The 19,731-nt window shown below is 42.6% G+C and overlaps 1 protein-coding gene across 1 annotated transcript in view; it reads right to left on the minus strand.

Annotated features, from left to right (window-relative positions):
- The window catches only part of MRPS11 (mitochondrial ribosomal protein S11), a 190,714-nt gene that overhangs the window by 146,809 nt on the left and 24,174 nt on the right, over positions 1-19,731 (minus strand). The window contains exon 2 of the mRNA XM_085644467.1: positions 2,152-2,271. Coding sequence (XP_085500593.1) covers positions 2,152-2,271 — 120 coding nt within the window. The remainder of the gene's footprint in view (positions 1-2,151; positions 2,272-19,731) is intronic.

The following is a 19,731-nucleotide window of genomic DNA, read 5'->3' on the forward strand; positions in this document are numbered from 1 at the left end:
GTCTGCGGACCCCTGGGGGTCTACAAAGCCTCCTCAGGGGGTCCGTGACTGCTTAGAAAATTAAATAATATTAACAGATTAATAAAGAGTATGTGAATAAAGAAGCTAAATGTACAATTGAAAATTTTAAAACGTTCTGTAAATGGAGGCTAAAATTAAACTAGTATCCTTAGATTGATTCGTGGGAGCAGTGTAGACGCATCAAACAGACTATAGTATGGACAATGAGTGGCCACAACTGAATTTGGAAAAGCTCCAAACTTTCTATTAAAATTACATTTTTTTATAGGTGCTTGCGAAATAAATAAAATGTATAATCATTTGTGTATTTCTTTGATTAATGTTTTTATCAACAATGCTTAGGCCAGGTTCCCTAGCTTCCAGTAATGACTTATGTGGGGCCCCGGGTTCTAATAATGACTCAGTGGGGGTCCCTGGGTTCCAGTAATGTTTAGGAGGAGTCCCCAGAAGTCAAAAGGTTGGGAACTACCGTTCTAAATACTTTACGTGAGGTGAGGTGACCGTTTTCACAGTTGGTCTCTCTTGAGGCAGGGTGGCCAAAAAGCAGAAGAGATTGCCGAGATGCACTGGAGTGTGAATTCTCTTCACATCCCGCTGCTTGATACATTTGATTGCAAAAGCCAGGTGCCCCCCTACCAAAATAAAAAAAGCACATTGGCAAAGCCAAAAGGTCTTACCTATGAGAGCTATTGGCGTGGTCAGTGTTTTTTAGCCACGTGGAATGGAGTGCGCTGCTGTCCAACATGGCTGAAAGTTAAATTTAAAAAAGCATTATGATGCGGAGCACTACCAGTGTTTTATTTGTTTCACTTTCAGCCACTGTGCACAGCAGTTATGTTGCTGTACAACATGGTTAAAAAACATTGATATAGCCAATGACTCTTGCAGGTGAGACAAATTAGTTTTGCCATTGCCTGTTTCTATTTGTTATTAGTTTCTTGTTCATTGCTTCCGATTGATTGTGTACAATAATCTATTGGGTACAAGAAAAGCTACTCTTATTAAAACATACACATGTTCATCTTTTTTGGTCTTACTGCATGTGTTAAAGCTCAGGCACTTAATTCTCAATCGCCTGTCTCGGTATGTGTTTCAAGAGTTCATCATGTTTTTATTGGGGACTAAAACTCGGTGCACATTCTAAGAAATACACAAAGTAAAAAACCACTACCCCATTATATCATAAGCTATACCTTATGAAGTAGTTGTGTGCATATATTTTGTTAATTAATAATAATATTGACTGGTTGTATCTTTCTTGCAATCCACTGCTGCCCTCTGGGAGCCACCGCAATCTTGCTCATGACCACCCATTTCAACCTTTTGTTTTGGAGATGAGATATAAATATGGTCTCTTGGTTATAGGGCTTCTCCTGTGTCATTGTAAGAGAAGAAAACAGCTTTCGTGAAAACGTTAGTTTATAATGCAATCATATTATGAATGTCAAATGATGAAACATATGGAAAAAAGTGATGGAAAATAAAAGATACGTTAACGATGATGTGGATCACACCTGCTGCTTTGATAGTGACAGAGGCGCCGAGTCTAGTAAAATAACATCCCAACCATTTCAAAGCAAAAAAAGGTGGATAACACTGTTATAACCTGTTGTGTTGTGTGCTATTACAAACACTCTTTCTATTTTTCGTAAGAAATATACAGACAGTAGTATATTTTAATAGAAACAATAAAATGTTCCGCTGCAGAACATTGTCACGCTGAGCTATTTCACAAGGCCTAAATAAAGGCAGCTTCACAGCGGAAAAATTCATTATTCTTAAAACATTGTATAGTCTTTCTTCAAATGTTGACATTGGGATTCATTTTCGACATAACATTAACTCATTGAAGCAAGAGAGGAGCCAAAAATATTAGTTCACGACCAAAGGCACCAAAGCATTCTTTACAAAGCGTGCAAACAAAAATATTTTATTAAAATGTAGGTCTTTTATTTTTTTTATTGTAAGGATTTCATTGAAATCCAGTTAGAAAATAAATAAACGTCTTTTTAAATGCACGGGTCCTGTCAGACTGTGTTTTTATAATCACGGTGACCGGGTGCGAGCTCCTTAGTAAACAGTCAACTAAAAGTCCAATTGTTACAAACATAAAAAAAACACAAATCTTACCGGAAATCCCTTGAGCTTTGGGTATCTGGGACTTCTGCAGTCCTGCTGGCATTCTCTGCTGATCCCTGCAGCTTTTGTACTCCGGTGTGCACACCACGGCACAAAGCAACGTTGAGAGCCCTGTCATAATAGAAATAGCAATAATGGATGCCAATCACATTACACCATGAACTTCACACAGCACATCTACGACAGAATACTGACGCATATCTTTCCCATTCTATCTTTTACTATCACGGCACCTACTATTCAAGTGTACCGATTCATACTGATAAGCAGTAACTCTGCGCCCATATAAGTACGCCAACCGACGGGTGGAGAATTACTACTTTTTTAATTCATATATATATTTTCCCAGTACTATGTCTGGATAGCGGTGTCAGGTACAGTTTACTTGAGTAGAACTAGGAATGCCATGTCACATGTTTCCAATGAGTGAATGCACTTAATACACAGCTCCAGCCGCCTACCATCACACTAGCGGCAAGCAATGCCCGGCCAACACTGTCTGTCTCAGAGGCTACTGAGCTGATCATCCACAGAGGGAATCACTCTAGAGGTCTAGTCCATAAAGATGTATCATCAATACCACTGTTGTGCATGGAACTAATCACAGTAGGGATAATCACATATTATAAATAGATGACTATTTGTTTTTTCAAATATTAAATTTAATCAGTTGAGGCAGGCTGCGCATACATCGGCACGAGAAAGCAATACAAATATACACAATAAATACACAATGTGAACAAGCCTTGGCAAAGCCAATAGGTCGTGCTTATGCAAGAGCTATTGGAGTTGCCAATGTGTGTTAGCCATGTTTTACACCAGCGTGGCTGCTGTTCAGCATCGCTAAAGGGTTGGGGCATAGAGGAGAGTGCCCTGGAGTGCCATGGAGTAGACTAGAGTGCCATAGAGTGCAGTGGCGCAGAGTAGAGTGGCATAGAGTGCAGCTGCTTCGAGTACAGTGGCGTAGAGTGGTAAAGAGTAGAGTGCAGTGGTGTAGAGTGGAGTGTTGCAGAGTGCAGTTGCATAAAGTGATGCAGAGTAGGGTGGCGTAGAGTGTAGTGGCGTAGAAAGAAATGGAGTAGAGTGGTGCAGAGTAGAGTGCAGTGGCATAGAGAGTAGTGGTGCAGAGTAGATTGTTGTAGAGTGCAGTGATGTACTGAAGAGTGGCTTAGAGTGCAGTGGCGTAGTGTGGAGTATTGCAGAGTAGAGTGTAATAGAGTACAGTGGTGCAGAGTAGAATAAAGTGGTATAGAATGACGCAGAGAGAAATGGTGTAGAACAGAGTGGTGAAAAGTGTAGTGGCGTTGAGAAGAGTGTTGCAGAGCATAGTGGCAGAGTGAAGAGTAGAGCCACATAGAGTGCAGTGGTGAAGAATAGATTAGAGTGGCATAGAGTGCAGTGGTGTAGAGTGCAGTGGCGCAGAGTAGAGTGGCATAGAGAGCAACTGCGTAGAGTACAGTAGCGTAGAATGGTGCAGAGTAGTGTGTTGTAGAGTGCAGTGGCATAGAGTAGAGTGGTATACAGTAGAGTGGAGTGGAGTGCTGCTGAGTGCAGTGGCGTAGAGCTTGAAAAGTAGAGTGGAGTAGAGTATGGTGGTGAAGAGTGCAGTGCTGTAGTGTGGTGTAACATGTAATGGTATAGAGTGTTGCAGAATAGAGTATACTGAAATAGAGTACAGTAGTGCAAAGTAGATTGCCATAGAGTACAGTGTCGTGGAGCACTTTGGTTTTGAGTAGAGAGGTGTAGAGTGCATTAGCGTAGAGTGCAGTGGTTTAGAGTACAGTCGGATACAGTGCAGTGGCATAGAGTAGAGTGGCATAGAGTAGAGTGGTGCAGAGTAGAGTGGCGTAGAGTGGAGCGGCGCAGAGTGGAGTACAGTAGAGTGGTGTGTGGTGGGACCGCCGCACGTCTGGCAGGCGGTCCCAGCACCACAACGATGGCGGGCGGACATCATGATGAGCCCCATAGAAGCCAGCCAGAAAGTCATGAAGTGCTGGGATGATCAGAAGGCCACCCTGGTTGAGTTTCAACCTAGCCAAAAAGTCTGGGTTATGGAACCCAGGACGTTCCAAGGTTGCTGGTCTGTGCCCTACGAGGTGAAGGAGCGAACGGGGGAGGTCACCTACCTGTGGACCTTAAGACCCCCCAAAATTCCTTATAGGTACTTCATGACAACGGCCTTAAACCCCACCGTGAGACGTTTGCAGTCACCATACTCCTGTTGACAGATGATAGGGTGGAAGAGGAGAGTGAACCCCTCCCTGACCTCCTATCCTCCAAGGAGCAAAATGGATCTGCAGAGGGTATCAACCTCGCTCCTATTCAGAACAGAAGACGGACTATCGCCATTTGCTGGGACAGTCTGACACTCTCTATTTTCCTCCAGACCCTGGGTTTACACACTTATGTACCCATGACATTGATACTGGAGACAGTATGTCTGCGAAAAACAAAATTTACAGGTTTTCAGACAAAGTGAGGGCTAGTATTAATTAATTACATTGGGGCTGATTGAGTACTCCAATAGTCCCTTAGCCGGTACTGTGGTGCTGCACCTAAAGTCGCCCCTCTGGGCACCACCCCAGAACACAGGTTCTGCCTGGATAACAGGGGGCTCAACTCAGTCACAAAGACTCCCCCAAGCTGGTGAGTTAATTGACAGGCTGGGAGATGCCAAGTTCTTGAGTACCTTTGGCTTGACGTCTGGGTACTGGCAGATGGGCCTGAGGGGGCAAAATGGAGGTCTGCGTTCTTAGCCCTGGAAGGTCACTTCCAATTCTGAATGATGCCCTTTGGGTTGAAGAATGCCCTTGACACCATTCAGAGGTTGGATAACAGGGAAGGAGGCATTCAGTAGCGGCTACCTAAACGACATAGCTATCTATAGCTCCCGCTGGGAGGAACACCTGTTCCACATACAGGCAGGCCTATCAAGGTCAGCAAGTGCCTAATGGGGCAGGGTTCGGTGGTGTATCTGGGACACCTAGTGGGTGGGGGTAAGGTGCAGACCCTCCATGCCAAGATTGAGACCACCCAGGCCTGTGAATCCCCTAAAACTCTTTTTCTTATTTATTGAGTAGAAAAGACATTTCATATACAATTTATCTCCGATTCAACACTTCAAATATACAGTACAATTCATTATGCTGTTGAATAAAGATGCACAAAAAAACAATGAAACTAAAGAGGGGATGGGGAGGACCAAATAAAGACCAACATATTCTTCTTGTAAACACTAGACAAGAAAACATTGATAACAATTTGGTATCAGCGGGTTTCATGGTCAAAAATTCATATCATCATATCCAAAGAGCTTTAAAACTGACTTGGGCCCCTACAACTTTAAGACCCAAAGTAAATACCTGTATGCTATTTATGCCTTTTCTCCCATAGAAAAGCATTGTGCATAAAGGTGCATTTAAGTAACTACTTTACTTACCTGCAAAGTTCAATATTTAAAAAATTACTTATTTTCTATCGAAGTTCTTGGTATCAAAACTTATATAACAAGCAGTGGTAATGCATCGGTTTTGCCACTGTAGTAAATAAAGAGCTGTTTTCATCAATCATCGTCCAGGATAAGAAAAGAGCTCCCTGACAGATAACACGAGAGTGGGAGAGGATATGGCGCAGCAGCCAAAGATGCTGACTCAAGAGCCGGGGATCCCGATTTTAGTCTCAGCTGCGCCGCGCAACATACTGTGATTCTATGCAAATCACTTAATCTCTTGGAGTGATAAATTGTTATATAAATATGCTGCAACAGTAAAAGGCAAAACTTCAAGAATATATAGGTCCACCAAAGCTGATGTTAACAGTATTTCGGCGGTGGGAAACTGATAAGTGAAACAGACGAGGAACACGCATTAGTAAAGGGTGGAAAATATGCTACTGCCAATAGAAATGGAGAATAGGTAAGTTGCAAGCACAGGAACCAATGAGAAGCCAGGAAAGAGAGGAGGCGGGATGTAAGTCTCTTTTAAGTTTATATTAAAAACAATATATTTCTCAAACACAGCTCAAGCGCTGTGCAGGCGAAACCTAAAAATAGGACTTATTTTTCTAAATTGGTCTTGGATTCATTTTTAGATTTCGCTGAGCCCCAGCGCTTGCGCTGGCTCGAAGAGACATTTTGTATGTGGGATTTTCAAAGTGCTGCTGGCTGGCCTAACGCTTGCGTTCACGCGATCGTGCACGCGCGCAGCCGGCCGCCAGCAGCACTTTGAAAACTCGTGTGCGTCATCGCGATCACTTTCGCTTTGATTTTTTTCAGGGAATATATATATATATATATATATATATATTTTTTACAATTATACAATGATATGGTCCAGTCTAGAGAGAGTGAGTGTGAGTGTGTGTGTATGTATGTATATAAATATTCACTGAAAAAACCATAGGTTTCACACATGTTATAGTTAGCTGGACATTTCACTCGTAAAAAACCATTGAAATTCCCCCGTTATAGTTAGTTCAGCTAACTATAACTCGCGCGACCGCAATCCACTGCTGATGAGGTCACATATTACATCACTGTATTCACTAAGATACTGTTAATAAGTCAGTTATACAATAAATTTTACAAAAAAACCCATCCATTTAGACACTTATTTACCCATTTATTCTTCCATTAACCTTTAGATATACATATATAAAAAATATTTATTTTTCAGAAAGACACATATTCAGTGGATGATGTCATCAGTGATGTCATTTGAGATGTCATGAGTGATGTCATGAGTGATGTCACTACCCATGTCATGAGTGATGTAATATGTGATGTCATCAGCAGTGGATTGCGGTCGCGCGAGTTATAGTTAGCTGAACTAACTAGAACGGGGGAATTTCAATGGTTTTTTACGAGTGAAATGTCCAGCTAACTATAACATGTGTGAAACCTATGGTTTTTTCAGTGAATTTGCACGGTTTTTTAAATGCTAATTCCTAACTATAACGTGTGTGAAACCTATGGTTTTTTTAGTGAATTTGTAAGGTTTTTTAATGTATGTATTATTATATTTTTTATATATTTATTTTACAATAAACTACCTATGTATATAGTTATAGATTGACTGTATCCTTTAATATGGAATGACTCAGCTCTTTTATTTTGAATTTGGATAAAGTTGAACAGCATAGTTAATATCTTCTATAAACTTATAAACATTTTAAAATGGTTTTTTTTTTAAGGGTTTTTCACCATGCGCGCACGGTGCGCGCACCCCACGATTTTTTGAAAAAATATAAAATGTTTTTTTTCACCCTTCGGGGTCCTTCAGGGACCCCCTGACAAAGGCTAGGGGGTCAGGAACTCTCTACCCTGCCCCCTTTTCACGTTCTCCACCTTTCTTTTTCACTGTCACACACAAAATGGCGTCCGACACTTCCTGATTTCGACCGATTCGAATGTTGACTGACATCTAACCACCAATCAGAATTACGCTCGCGGACATTTGGTGCGCGCACGGTGCGCGCATATAGATATTTATGTACTTTTAACTGCAATTTTCTCAGGAACTACTGAACAGATTGACACCATATATGCAAAAGGCACATGCCTGACCTGAGGAATACCTCTTTGCCAAATTTCAGGTAATTCTGTTCAGGTGTTCGGGCTGTACCTTCGACTAAAGGTCCGATGGGAAAATGCATGGGGAAAATGCGTTTTGGGACGCCCCTTTTTTCTCAGCCCCCGCTTGACAAATCACCCCGAGACTTTCAGGGTAGGAGCTGAGCGGAGTGCCCCATTAGTTTTGAAAATTTCGCGAGGATTCGTCAACCGGCGCCAAAGTTATTCAAAATAGAATTTTCAGATTTCCTATGGGAACTCGGTCCTAACTATAACTATCTACTGGCGACCGCCAGTAGATAATATATATATATATATATTCACTGAAAAATCATAGGTTTCAGGGGCGTTATAGTTAGCTGGACTTTTCACTCGTACAAAACCATTGAAATTCCCCCGTTATAGTTAGTTCAGCTAACTATAACTCGCGCGCCCGCAATGCACTGCTGATGACGTCACATATTACATCACTCATGACATGGTCAGTGACATCACTCATGACATCACTGATGACATCACTGATTACATCACTGATTACATCATCCAGTGAATGTGTGTTTTTCTGAAAATTACATATGTCAAGTCAAAAGGCTTTTATTCGGTTAGTATGAATACAACCATATAAGCTGAACACACATAATAAAATACAATAAAAATTTGTGACACATGTTTTGACTTATTTAAAATCTAATGACAATTCACTGAACCGACACCAGTATCTCGCACGGAGTGATAAAGCACCATACAAAAATACAGCATCAATTAAAATAAAGCCCGACAAATGTCGCTAATAAATAAGTGGATGGTACAAGGTAAACTTGGATTCCAACGGAATTATAAACTCCACCTTGCTGATAAAGAGATGTGTGCATAGTACAAAATGTTGTCATTCATGTTACATCAGTATATTATTACTCAAGGAACAAGAATTCCGTAATTTGGGAATCATCCCATACCAAAATAAAGTGACGTGTGCCTAAGTACAAAAACCATAACATGGTAGAAACTCTACCATGCCATAGTAAAACTAATGCACAAATACAAAACGGCCGTAGCAGGACAACTTTACACATGTTATTACAACAATATATAAGATAGCATGTAAAAACATAAAACTATCTAGAACACCACCATGCAATCATAATAAACTTGTACACAGCTACATGATGGCAATTACAAAACGCATTTCTCATAATCATAAAATTATGGATTTCCTGGCAGCTCTACACTTCAAAATAAATAATGCGACATGAAAGCAGACGTCTGGGCTTTGAAGGGAACATAGTAAGTTCATAGCGTCTGCTGTTAAACGGATGTTATATTTTAAAAGGATAGGTTTCAAATAAAATTTCCTTAAGAAAACATAAAACTTACAGAATAGCAGGAAATGGCAACAGCTTTGTTTAGAGACTTTATCACAAGGGCAATTCGAATTGGAACCTGCCCCTATTACAGGGAAGGATACAAGGTGATGTACAATGCCCAGTCTTAAACGTACTAATACAAATCGGTGCGATTTTCTAGTCACATCCACCAAATACGACTGGAGCCCACTCTTAAGATTAAGCTGCCTGTAGAATACAAAAGTTTTTTGGGTCCGTAGTTGTTGATTTCTTTCTTCCATCTTATATAATAAAAATGTGTCTTTAATTTCCTTCTTTGAAAGAGGTATTATATACTCTGAATTTGTTAGAATATTAATTCCAAACAATGTATTATACCAAAAGATAATATAATTTAACCACGGAATACGATGACAAAGGTCTAACTTAAGGCAGTCTTTAATTACTGACTGCGTAAACGCAGTTTCCTTTTTATGCCATATTGCACGCCATAATAATAAGGGGCGTACTGCAGCCAGGTCAGATATATATTTAAGGCCAGTTTCCTGATGTATCAAATCTGTAGAAGCTGCAGCCGGGACACATAGCAGTCGTTTAAGGAAGTTGTTTTCATTTATCTGAAGTTGGACAGTAGAGGAATAACCCCATAATCCAGCTCCATATAAAGCTGAAGAGACACATCTCGCATTATATATGGTAACCATGTCCTTTATTCTATGGTCCCCTATTTTCGTTGCAAAACGAAAAATACCATTTGAATTCCTATTCACTTTATGTCCAATATTTACTTGCTCGTTGGTCCATTTGCCGTTACCATCAAAATTGATACCTAAATAGCAAAATGTCTTGACAGCTTGGATCTTTGAACCTTCTAGACAAAAGGACCGTGGTGACTTCAGTTTTTTGCCACATGTCATGGTGAAAGTCTTTAATTTATTAATCAGCAATTTCCTACCATTTATGAAAAGAGTAAAAGCGTCGATGAGACGTTGTAGTCCCAAAGGGGTGCGGGAAATTAGGACAGCGTCGTCCGCATATAACAGTACAGATACGACAGTATTGTCAATTTTGGGGGCATCGGCTGGGATGTTGTTTAAAATTAATGCAATTTGATTAATAAAAAGGGAGGATAAAAAGGGTGCCATAACGCATCCTTGCCTTATGCCTCTACGCACAGTAAAAAAGGGAGTTCGCTCACCAGTGGGCCCATATCGGACACTGCAAGAAAGTTTTTCGTATAGCCTTATAGCCTAGCTAAGAAAAATACAATCTCCTTCGGTGCTCCTAAATCGAGCAATACTGACCAAAGGAGTGAATGGTCCACTAGATCAAACGCGCTGCTCAAGTCAGCGAAGCATAAAAACAGATTGCCTCCTTTCACTACAGTATATTTATTAATAAGCAAATCCAAATTTAGGCATTGTTCATTAGTCCCAATGCCTTTCCTAAACCCATATTGAACTGGGGTCAATACATTTGAATCTGCGGCCCAATCTTCCAGTCTTTTTAAAAGTACCCTACTTAGCACTTTAATTGAAGAATCTAACAATGAAATTGGACGGTAGTTACATGCTTCGGATCGTGAGCTGTTCTTATGTAGGGGGACAATTAATGATTCAGCCCATGATTTTGGAAAATTCCCCAAAGAGGCAGCATTAAAAATTCTTATCAGGATTGGTGCCCAGAGATCCATTGCATCTTTCTATAAGTCAATCGGGACACCATCCGGGCCTGGTGCCTTGCCCCCTTTGCTATTTACCATCCCTTCTCGCACCTCGTCGACGCAAATCGTTAGTGACATAAAAGGCCAAATGGAATCATTTAATAAAAAGGGATCTAAGAAAACCTTATCTGGGTTAAAAATGTTAGAAAAGTGTTTTATCCACTCCATGCAGTTGACATAGGACGTCAGCTCAGGGATATGATCATCCTTTAACCTCTTCAATGCCCATGACGAGCTGGGTTAAAAAGGGACTATTTATAATTTCCCAAAAAAGTTTAACATTTTTAGTATCACTTGCAAAGCCTAGCTTATCCCAGGCATCTATTCTCATCGCCATTTGATGGGCAAGGACAGCTTGTTTGTAGTCAATTCGCAACTTACGGACTAAGATTTGGTCACTAGGCTTGGACCTTAAGGCTGACTTTAGATTAGATAGTATCTCCGTACATTCAGAATCGAACCACTTCTTTCTGACTTTTTTCGGACCTTTGGATTTCCGAGTTAATATATCCCTAACCACATTATTTATATTAGAAAATTCCATACATAATTTGCCAGGGGTAACCTCATCCCTTAAACAGTAATTGATACTGTCTCTACAGTTACTAACCACAGCCGATTGGATCTTATATGGGTCTACACCATCCCACTTAATGCTCATACCATTCGGCCTGATAGGGAGAATATCTGTAATTGTGTAATCAATATTAGTCAGTTTGTTACCCCATGCCAACAGATCTATAGAGATGCTGTTGTGGTCACTTACCACCTGTTCGGTTATCCAAAGGTCCATATATGGACTATTCCTCGCTAGTAAGATGTGGTCAATATTACTATTTGCTTCCTTACCAGTGAATGATGGACATTTGATATGGCCCTTTCTCTCGGTACAATCTAATAGATCGAATTTAGCCAATAAAGCATTAAGGGTCATGCCATAATCACAATGTGGGAAATGTAACATATCATCCTTAGTCCCCGCGGTGGTCGAATAAGTCTTCATATAACCGCAAGAGTTAGTAAATGTGGTGGGGCAAGCTTGAATATTAAAATCACCTGCCCACACAACAACCGCCAGCTTAAGTGAAATATTTAATACCCTGTCCAACTCTTTTTCCAGTGAATCTAGAAAAGCTCCCCTATCCTTGCGAAAATTATTATTGTAACGGTTTATTAGTACCAAATCCTTTCCGACAGGGAATGATAGTCGCAAAACTTGACTATGGATGTCAATAAAAGAATAGGAAATAATTTTACATCCAATCAATTTAGTAGAAATTAGCAACAATAATCCACCCTTGGCTCTACCCATTAAGGAGGGTGTCGCATTAACACAATAAGAGGTGTAACCTTCCACTGCGACATAATCTGTACTCCATGTTTCTTGTAAACAAATTATGTCGCTTCGCAGGTGATAAAATCTTGCCAAAAGGGTGTACCTAATTTATTCCCAAGACCTGCGATATTCCATGTTATTAGTGAATACCCTTCTTGTGTTTTAACGGTTTTATCATTGCGCAAATTTGTAGGTACATCTGTATTCATAGTAGGCTCTCTAGGTATACTAGCTGTTAAGTTGTCAGGCTCGCCAGAGTCATTTGTACCAGGTAACCCATTCATCATAGTGAGATCCTGATGATTATTAATTGCTTCACTTTGCCTTATAATTATGTTAGAATTCGCCATAAACCCCTTATCGATACTTCCCACTGTATTACCCACTATATTTCCATGTCAATCATTATCCTCCATTTGTGTCAGACATTGAAACCTATTATAAAGTGGTAAGGGAGAGAACGCAGAACTGGCAGCCGGCTCCATAGGCAGCCAATTGTTCCTTACGTGAAAAGCCCTATGCCCAGTAACAGGGTTGTTAATCATAGGGTATTTGTAGACATAGGCGAGTGGCAATAGGGTTGTGTTGTATTCCCAACAGGAGGGCGGGGTGGCTCTAGATAAAACTTTATGGACCCACACTGGTGAGCCAAAATTAATTATGACGCAGTCCCCGTCAAAGCCTATAGTTGTGGGGCCTATCCAACCCACTCTTTGAGTAAGTAAGATCTGGTCTGCATCTAAGATTGAAAACCCACAATTTTTGCTTAACCAATAAAGGGTTTTATTTTTAAGAGATACATTTGTTTCAAGTTGCCCTTTCCGTAATCTGTGGACATTACAAAGAACTGCAACATATGCTCCACATTCTGGTGGCAAGTTCATCACAGAAGGAACATTATTGCTTTTAAAATCTTCGGATTGACATGTACCCCTTAAATGATCTATCATTGGGCCTCCTTGCTTCCCAGTGCCTTCCATTGAAATGGCAACTTTTTCCAGCAGAGCTATATCATTCCCCTCACGACTTCCCCTAGCAGTTGTATTACTACTGATATTATTGGCGCTATTAGGCAAAGTACTTGGAGCTAAATGATGTATGACTGGACCTCTTGACTTGTCCTTGGCACCCACAATCATGTGTGAATCAGATATAGACCCAGCATTATTTAGTGTGGATTCCGTTTGGGGGGCAACTAATAAAGATTGGGTAGGCTTGGTTAAATGGGGAATTTGTGTTATATATTGTTCAATAGAACCAACCCGCACTTCTAAGTTACAAATTTTCTCCATAATTGGCCCTATATGTGTCGATAATAATGTTTCCATTTTCTCCCAGAAGCCATCCTTGCCAACCACATGTACAGTATCATTACACTGAGCATCAGGAACATTAGACTGTACTTCACGTAATTCCCCCTTGCGACCAAAAGGGTTAGCTGCCTTTTATAATGAGTCCTACTGGTTTGTCCCCTATGTTTATATACAGTCTGCTCCTTATCAATATGCTTTTGCTTGCTTTTGGTCTTTTGCCCTCTTGTTCTGACCGGTGAAATAACAACATGAGTCATGGCCAACTGTGGAACATTAGACGACAGATTAATATTATTGCCATCTAAATCAATAAAGTCATTGAATAATTGAAGTCCTGTACTTGAATCCTGCCCCTGGAGAACTGGTGTGGTCGAAAGTCTGCTTACCCGGGGCGACAAATCGGATTGTACAATGTGATTCAGTTTAGATGGCTCAGGATTTTTATCAGGGCCTGGTAATCCGACATATGATGTCAACAGCATGGAGTCGCAAGAATTAGCCATAGTAGTAGATGAATCAACCGACAATACAGGCAGGGCACAGCCAATAGGGAGTGAGAGGCGTCTTTCCGTGTTCTCTATTGCTGATGCGACAACCTCAATGGTTTTTTGAAGCACGCGGTCTATGGCTGTTAGACTTGGAAGGGGAGTATTAATAGATGTATTCTGTCTGGTATTAGGACGAGAGGGTCCAGTAACAGTTACAGTTTTCCCCATCTTCCTTGTGAACTCGGAGGTCACGAACACAGTAGCAAATATGTATTTAACACAATGGGATTGACATTAACAGGTTTGTCCCAATGAACGCAGCGCAACAACGGATCTTACCTATATAACAAGTCCATGTGTTCAGGAGATCAAAGGGGGTGGGCCAGCCCAGCATCTCCCAGCCCCGGACGGCCACAGACGGCCTGCCCTTTGCCCGGGCTTCGCCCGGCGCCGCCCGCGCGCATCCCGCGATGCGGGGAAATGAGCCGTTTTTCAAGCGCCACCAGGCGCGAAAGAGGATGAGGCTGCTTCCGGTGTTGATGCGCCGGGGAACCTGGGTGTTGTAGTCCCTCCTCACTGCGGCCGCTGAGGACACAGACGCGGCGGCGGGAGGGAGAATCACCAGGACAGAGGCGCCAAGCACAATGAATCAGGAGGTATGCCACAAAGCCAAATTAGGGCGCTAACGCTGCTGACTCATGACATCACTGATGACATCATCCAGTGAATGTGTGTTTTTCTGAAAATTACATATGATTTATATATGTATATCTCAAGGTCGATGGAAGAATAAATGGGTATATAAGTGTCTAAATGGATGATTTGTTTTTGAAAAATTGATTGTATAACTGACTGATTAAGTGTATCTTAGTGAATACATGGCTTAGTGAGTAATGTTTAAATATGTAAATATCTGTATCAGTCTCTCACTTTGTGTATAAGTGGCTGCATGGGTTGGTGAGTAGCTACATGAGTGTCTATATAGGTTATTAGTTGGTTTTTTGAGTATCAGTATGAGTGTCTGAGTGTCTGTATGTTTCGGTGGGGGGTATTACGTAGTGCATAGGTGCATGAATGAGTGACTCACTGTTTGTATGTGTTGAAGACAGCATGTGTGCAGGACTGTATGGGTGGATGAGTGTGTGAATGGGTGTGTTAGTGAGTGAATGACTGTCTCAATAGTGTCTTTATGAGTAACTACATACGTTTTAAACTAGTATATGTGACTATTGGTGTATATAAGTGAGTATATGTGAGAGTGAGAGATTGAAAGAGTTCCTGTATGAATAAGTATGTGTTTTTATAAGTGATTGTTTAAAAGACTAAGTATGTGTAAGTTTCTGTAGAAGTAAGTGTGGTGGTGTGTGTATAACTGTATATGCAAGTAAATGGATGTTTGATTCTTTATTAGCATGAGTGACTATGTGTGTGAGTAACTCTATGGATGAGTGGCATTGTGTAACAGGATGTATAGGGGTATGAGTACATATGATGAGTGAGTACATGTATGAGTGACTGTATAGGACTGTTGGTGAATGAGTGGATGTGTATGTGGATCTTAGAATTACTGAATAGGTTGTTGTAACTGGTATAGGTATGTCCATTGTTTTGAACATTTTAGTTTCTATTTTTGAATGTGTGTATCAAAGGTTATATTAGGGGGAGAGGAGGTCTGCCACTCTATCACAAGGATGATGTCATCAGTGATGTTATCAGTGATGTCATTTGAGATGTCATCAGTGATGTCATGAGTGATGTCACTGACCATGTCATGTGTGATGTAATATGTGACGTCATCAGCAGTGCATTGCGGGCGCGCGAGTTATAGTTACCTGAACTAACTATAACGGGGGAATTTCAATGGTTTTGTACGAGTGAAAAGTCCAGCTAACTATAACGCCCCTGAAACCTATGGTTTTTTCAGTGAATTTATAAGGTTTTTTAAATGCTAATTCCTAACTATACCGTGTCTGAAACCTATGGTTTTTTCAGTGAATTTCAAAGGTTTTTTAAATGCTAATTTCTAACTATGCCTACAGGGATAGGACATGTGAAGAAAGAAGAAAAAACGCACAGAAGGAAAAAAAAGAAATTCAGAAAGAAGCAACAGGAGTCCTCAAAGACGAAGAAGAAGTGCAGGAAGAAGGATAACGTGCAGAAAGAACAAACAGAAGAGCAGAAAGAAGCCTTGTTGCAAAATCATCCTGTACCCTCAACTTTTTCAGACGGACACTGGTGGTAACTGAGTCTGACTAACCAGTCCTAGAGCCAGTGCTATGTTAAAAGACACTCAGAATACAGTGAAAACACCTATATACAAAAGGGAACACTATGCGTTGGGGTCCCCCTGTTATTAGCATGACCTCCTTTGTAAGCCCCTAGTATATAATAGGGCAGGGGATTAAAACTACCTTTTAAAACGCGCCACAGGGCGTGTTTGTACACGTCACCTCAGGCCAAGTCCCCTCCCTTCCCCACTGTGTAAACACGCCCTGTGGCCGTTTTAAGTTGGGAGATTAAGTCCCCTTGAATCCTGAGGGTTCCTAGGGTCCAACTAGACCACTAGATACCTCCAGTAAGCGCCACAGAGTTGCGTTGCAGAGAGATGTAAAAAGGGGCACGGCCTAGACCACCTCTCTGCAACGCAGTGCAGTGGCGCTTACTGGAAGCACCTGGTGGGCTAGTTGGCCTCCAGGGTCCCTCAGGATTGAAGGGGAATTATTTCCCCAACTTAAAACGCGCCACAGGGCTTGTTTGCACACATTAACTCAGGCCCCGTCCCCTCCCTTCACCACTGTGTAAACACGCCCTGTGGCCGTTTTTCAAGTTGGGAGGTTAAGTCCCCTTGAATCCTGATGGTCCCTAGGGGCAAAATAGCCCACTATGGAAGGCCAGTAAGCGCAATTGCAGAGAGGTGTAAAAAGGGGCACGGCCTGCACCACCTCTCTGCAACGCAGAGAAGTGGCGCATACTGAAAGCACCTGGTGGGCTAGTTGGCCCCCAGGGTCCCTCAGGATTGAAAGGGAATTATTTCCCCAACTTAAAACGCGCCACAGGGCGTGTTTGCACACGTCACCTCAGGCCCCGTCCCCTCCCTTCCCCACTGTGTAAACACGCCCTGTGGCCGTTTTTTAAGTTGGGAGATTAAGTCCCCTTGAATCCTGAGGGTCCCTAGGGGCAAAATAACCCACTAGGTACCTCCAGTAAGCGCCACAGAGCTGCGTTGCATAGAGGTGTAAAAAGGGGCGTGGCCTCAGAACACCTGTCTGCAACGCAGCTCCCTGGCGCATACTGGAGATACCTGTTGGGCTAGTTGGCCCTCAGGGACCTTCAGTATTGAAGGGAAATTAATTCCCCAATTTACAACTGGCCAGGAGGTGCGTTTGCAGAGTGCTGCAAGGAGGGGGTGTGGCCTCCGGCGCGACACCGGTCTTTTATTTATTTTATTTTTCTAAGAAGGAGGGCTGTGTGGCCCCCCTTCTTTTTCTAATTTATTGGCCCTGGGGACCCCATCCCCCAGGGCATGCACCCTAATTGTTTTAAATTAATTTGGCCCTCCCAAGGCCTTAATCGGCACCGGGGACCCCAACCCCCGGGTCATGGCCTTTTTTTTTTTTAATTCTTTAGGAGGGGGGCTGCGTTGCCCCCCTCCTCAGGCCACTTATGGCCCCGGGGACCCCATCCCCCGAGGCCGGCCTTTGTTTATTATTATTTTTTAAAAATATATATTTATAGAAACACCTAGGACATGCTGGACAAACCGTATGTACCTATCACCATGACGATTTGAGTGATATTCATTAAAAGGCGACTATGCATACAATGAATCCACGTGGAAAGTAATTACACCGCTAGTGAAGCTCTGACGTGTCTTGACGCCCTACCATGCCTAATCCCGGCACCCCCGCCAGTGGATACTCTCCAAGTAGACATCCTTGTCGTTTATTTATTCAAACATGGGTAGCTATTGACGGGCACATTTAATACACATGCACACCAAGCCATTCAAAGGGGATTCGACAAAAATTCGACCAAACGATGCAAGAAACAATCCCCCCTCACGGTTAATAAAACACACATCGACCGCCGAATGTGTAATACTTTTTATTTTACTCTCTGGAAAGGAGACGAACCTCACTTGAGAGTCACAGCGTGCTCCTGGCTGAGCCCAATGCTGTGTTACACCCACCAGTGCCTGCCTAGTGCCACACACCTCTGTGTTGTATTCCACCAGCTAGTGCGTATGCTATGACACTCTCTAGCCCATGTGCACTGTAACACCACCCCGTGAATATGTCATGCCACACTTGCCTTCGCACGGGTTATATTGCCCCATCTAACGTGCCTTCCTCGATGCCTATGTTATAACGCCATACACATTACAATCTGGGATCCATATCTTTGTCACAGTGCATATGCAATGTTACACTCCCCAACACATATTTTATATTACAACTTTAGAGACTAGTTAGGTTACACAACACTGCCCTGTGCATATTACACTCCAAGGCGCATAACGCATAGCACGCGCTAGTGCCTGTGCTATCTCGCGCTATCCAATTAATCTGTCATTGCGCACAATGTATTGCATATTATATTTCACACCCCGGTTCATCTTATATCACACTTTTTGGTGTAGTTTATACCATATACTATATCTAGTTTTCATTTTCAATCGTGCTGTCAGGACTACGTTCTATATAACACTGCGTCCACCTACACTTTTCATAGGCATTACATTTTGCGATGGGGGTGGAGGGTCAGGGGGTGTTTCTGCCAAGTGAGCCCAGAGTCACAATCTCAAACGTCCTCTTCTTCCTGAATAAAAATGAGATTATGCTGCATACTTGCTCATATTTTAAGTAGTTCGCACAGACACACATTTTAAAAACAATAAAGTTCCTAATACCCACCTTCTCTGAACAGTTAGCTTGCTGCCCCATCCACCTCCTCCCTATCCTCTGTTGTCTGAATCCATGGACTAGCCTCCTCCCTCCTGCCATGCATGGTCTGATGTGCCGCCACTGCCCTCCATTTAGCATGATGTACCAGTCCACTCCTCCTGCCCTCCATTGCCCAATTCTATGGCCCATCGACCTCCTGCTTAGCCTCTGTGCTTAGCTTGCTGCCCCTATTCTCCTTCCCCCTGCCCTCCGATGTCTTTGTGCATGCCCCTGCTCCATCCTTTTTGCCCACCATGTTCCATGGACCTACCACTCCAATCTACTCTGAGTGTTCTTTTGAGCTGCCACCCCCCTCCCACCTGCCTAGCATTGTCAGATGACTGCAACCTGTCCCTGCCACCTCCAACCTGCCTGTCCACATGCCATGCCCCTACCGCTTCCTCCTGTCCTCCATGGTCCATTTTACTGTCACACCCTTCTGCCCTCCCTGGTCTGTTGTGCTGCAACTGCTCCTCCTGCCTGCCCCGGACAGTCTGTTCTGAGGCCCCTTCCCCTGAACTCTCTTGTCTGTGCCCAGGTCCTGACCCTCCCTTCTATCCTCCATTGTCCTTTATGCATGCCCCTGCACCCTCCTTCTTGCTCATCATAGCCATTGTGCTGCCACTAACCCTCCTGCTTGCCATGCATGGCCTTCTGTGCTGCCATAGCCCCTCCCACCTTCCCTGTGTGGTCAGCTAGCTGCCTCTGACCCCCTCCCACCTTCCCTCCATGGTCAGTGTGTATGCCATCATAGTCTCATTGTTGCTCTCCACGGTGTGTCTTGTTTCTAGTGCCCATCCTGCCTGACCTCCATGGTCATCTTGCTGCTCCTGCCCTGCCCTCTGGCCCCCCCGCC

The sequence above is a fragment of the Triturus cristatus genome, chromosome 3_1 (assembly GCF_964204655.1).
Source record: "Triturus cristatus chromosome 3_1, aTriCri1.1, whole genome shotgun sequence".
Lineage (NCBI taxonomy): Eukaryota > Metazoa > Chordata > Amphibia > Caudata > Salamandridae > Triturus > Triturus cristatus.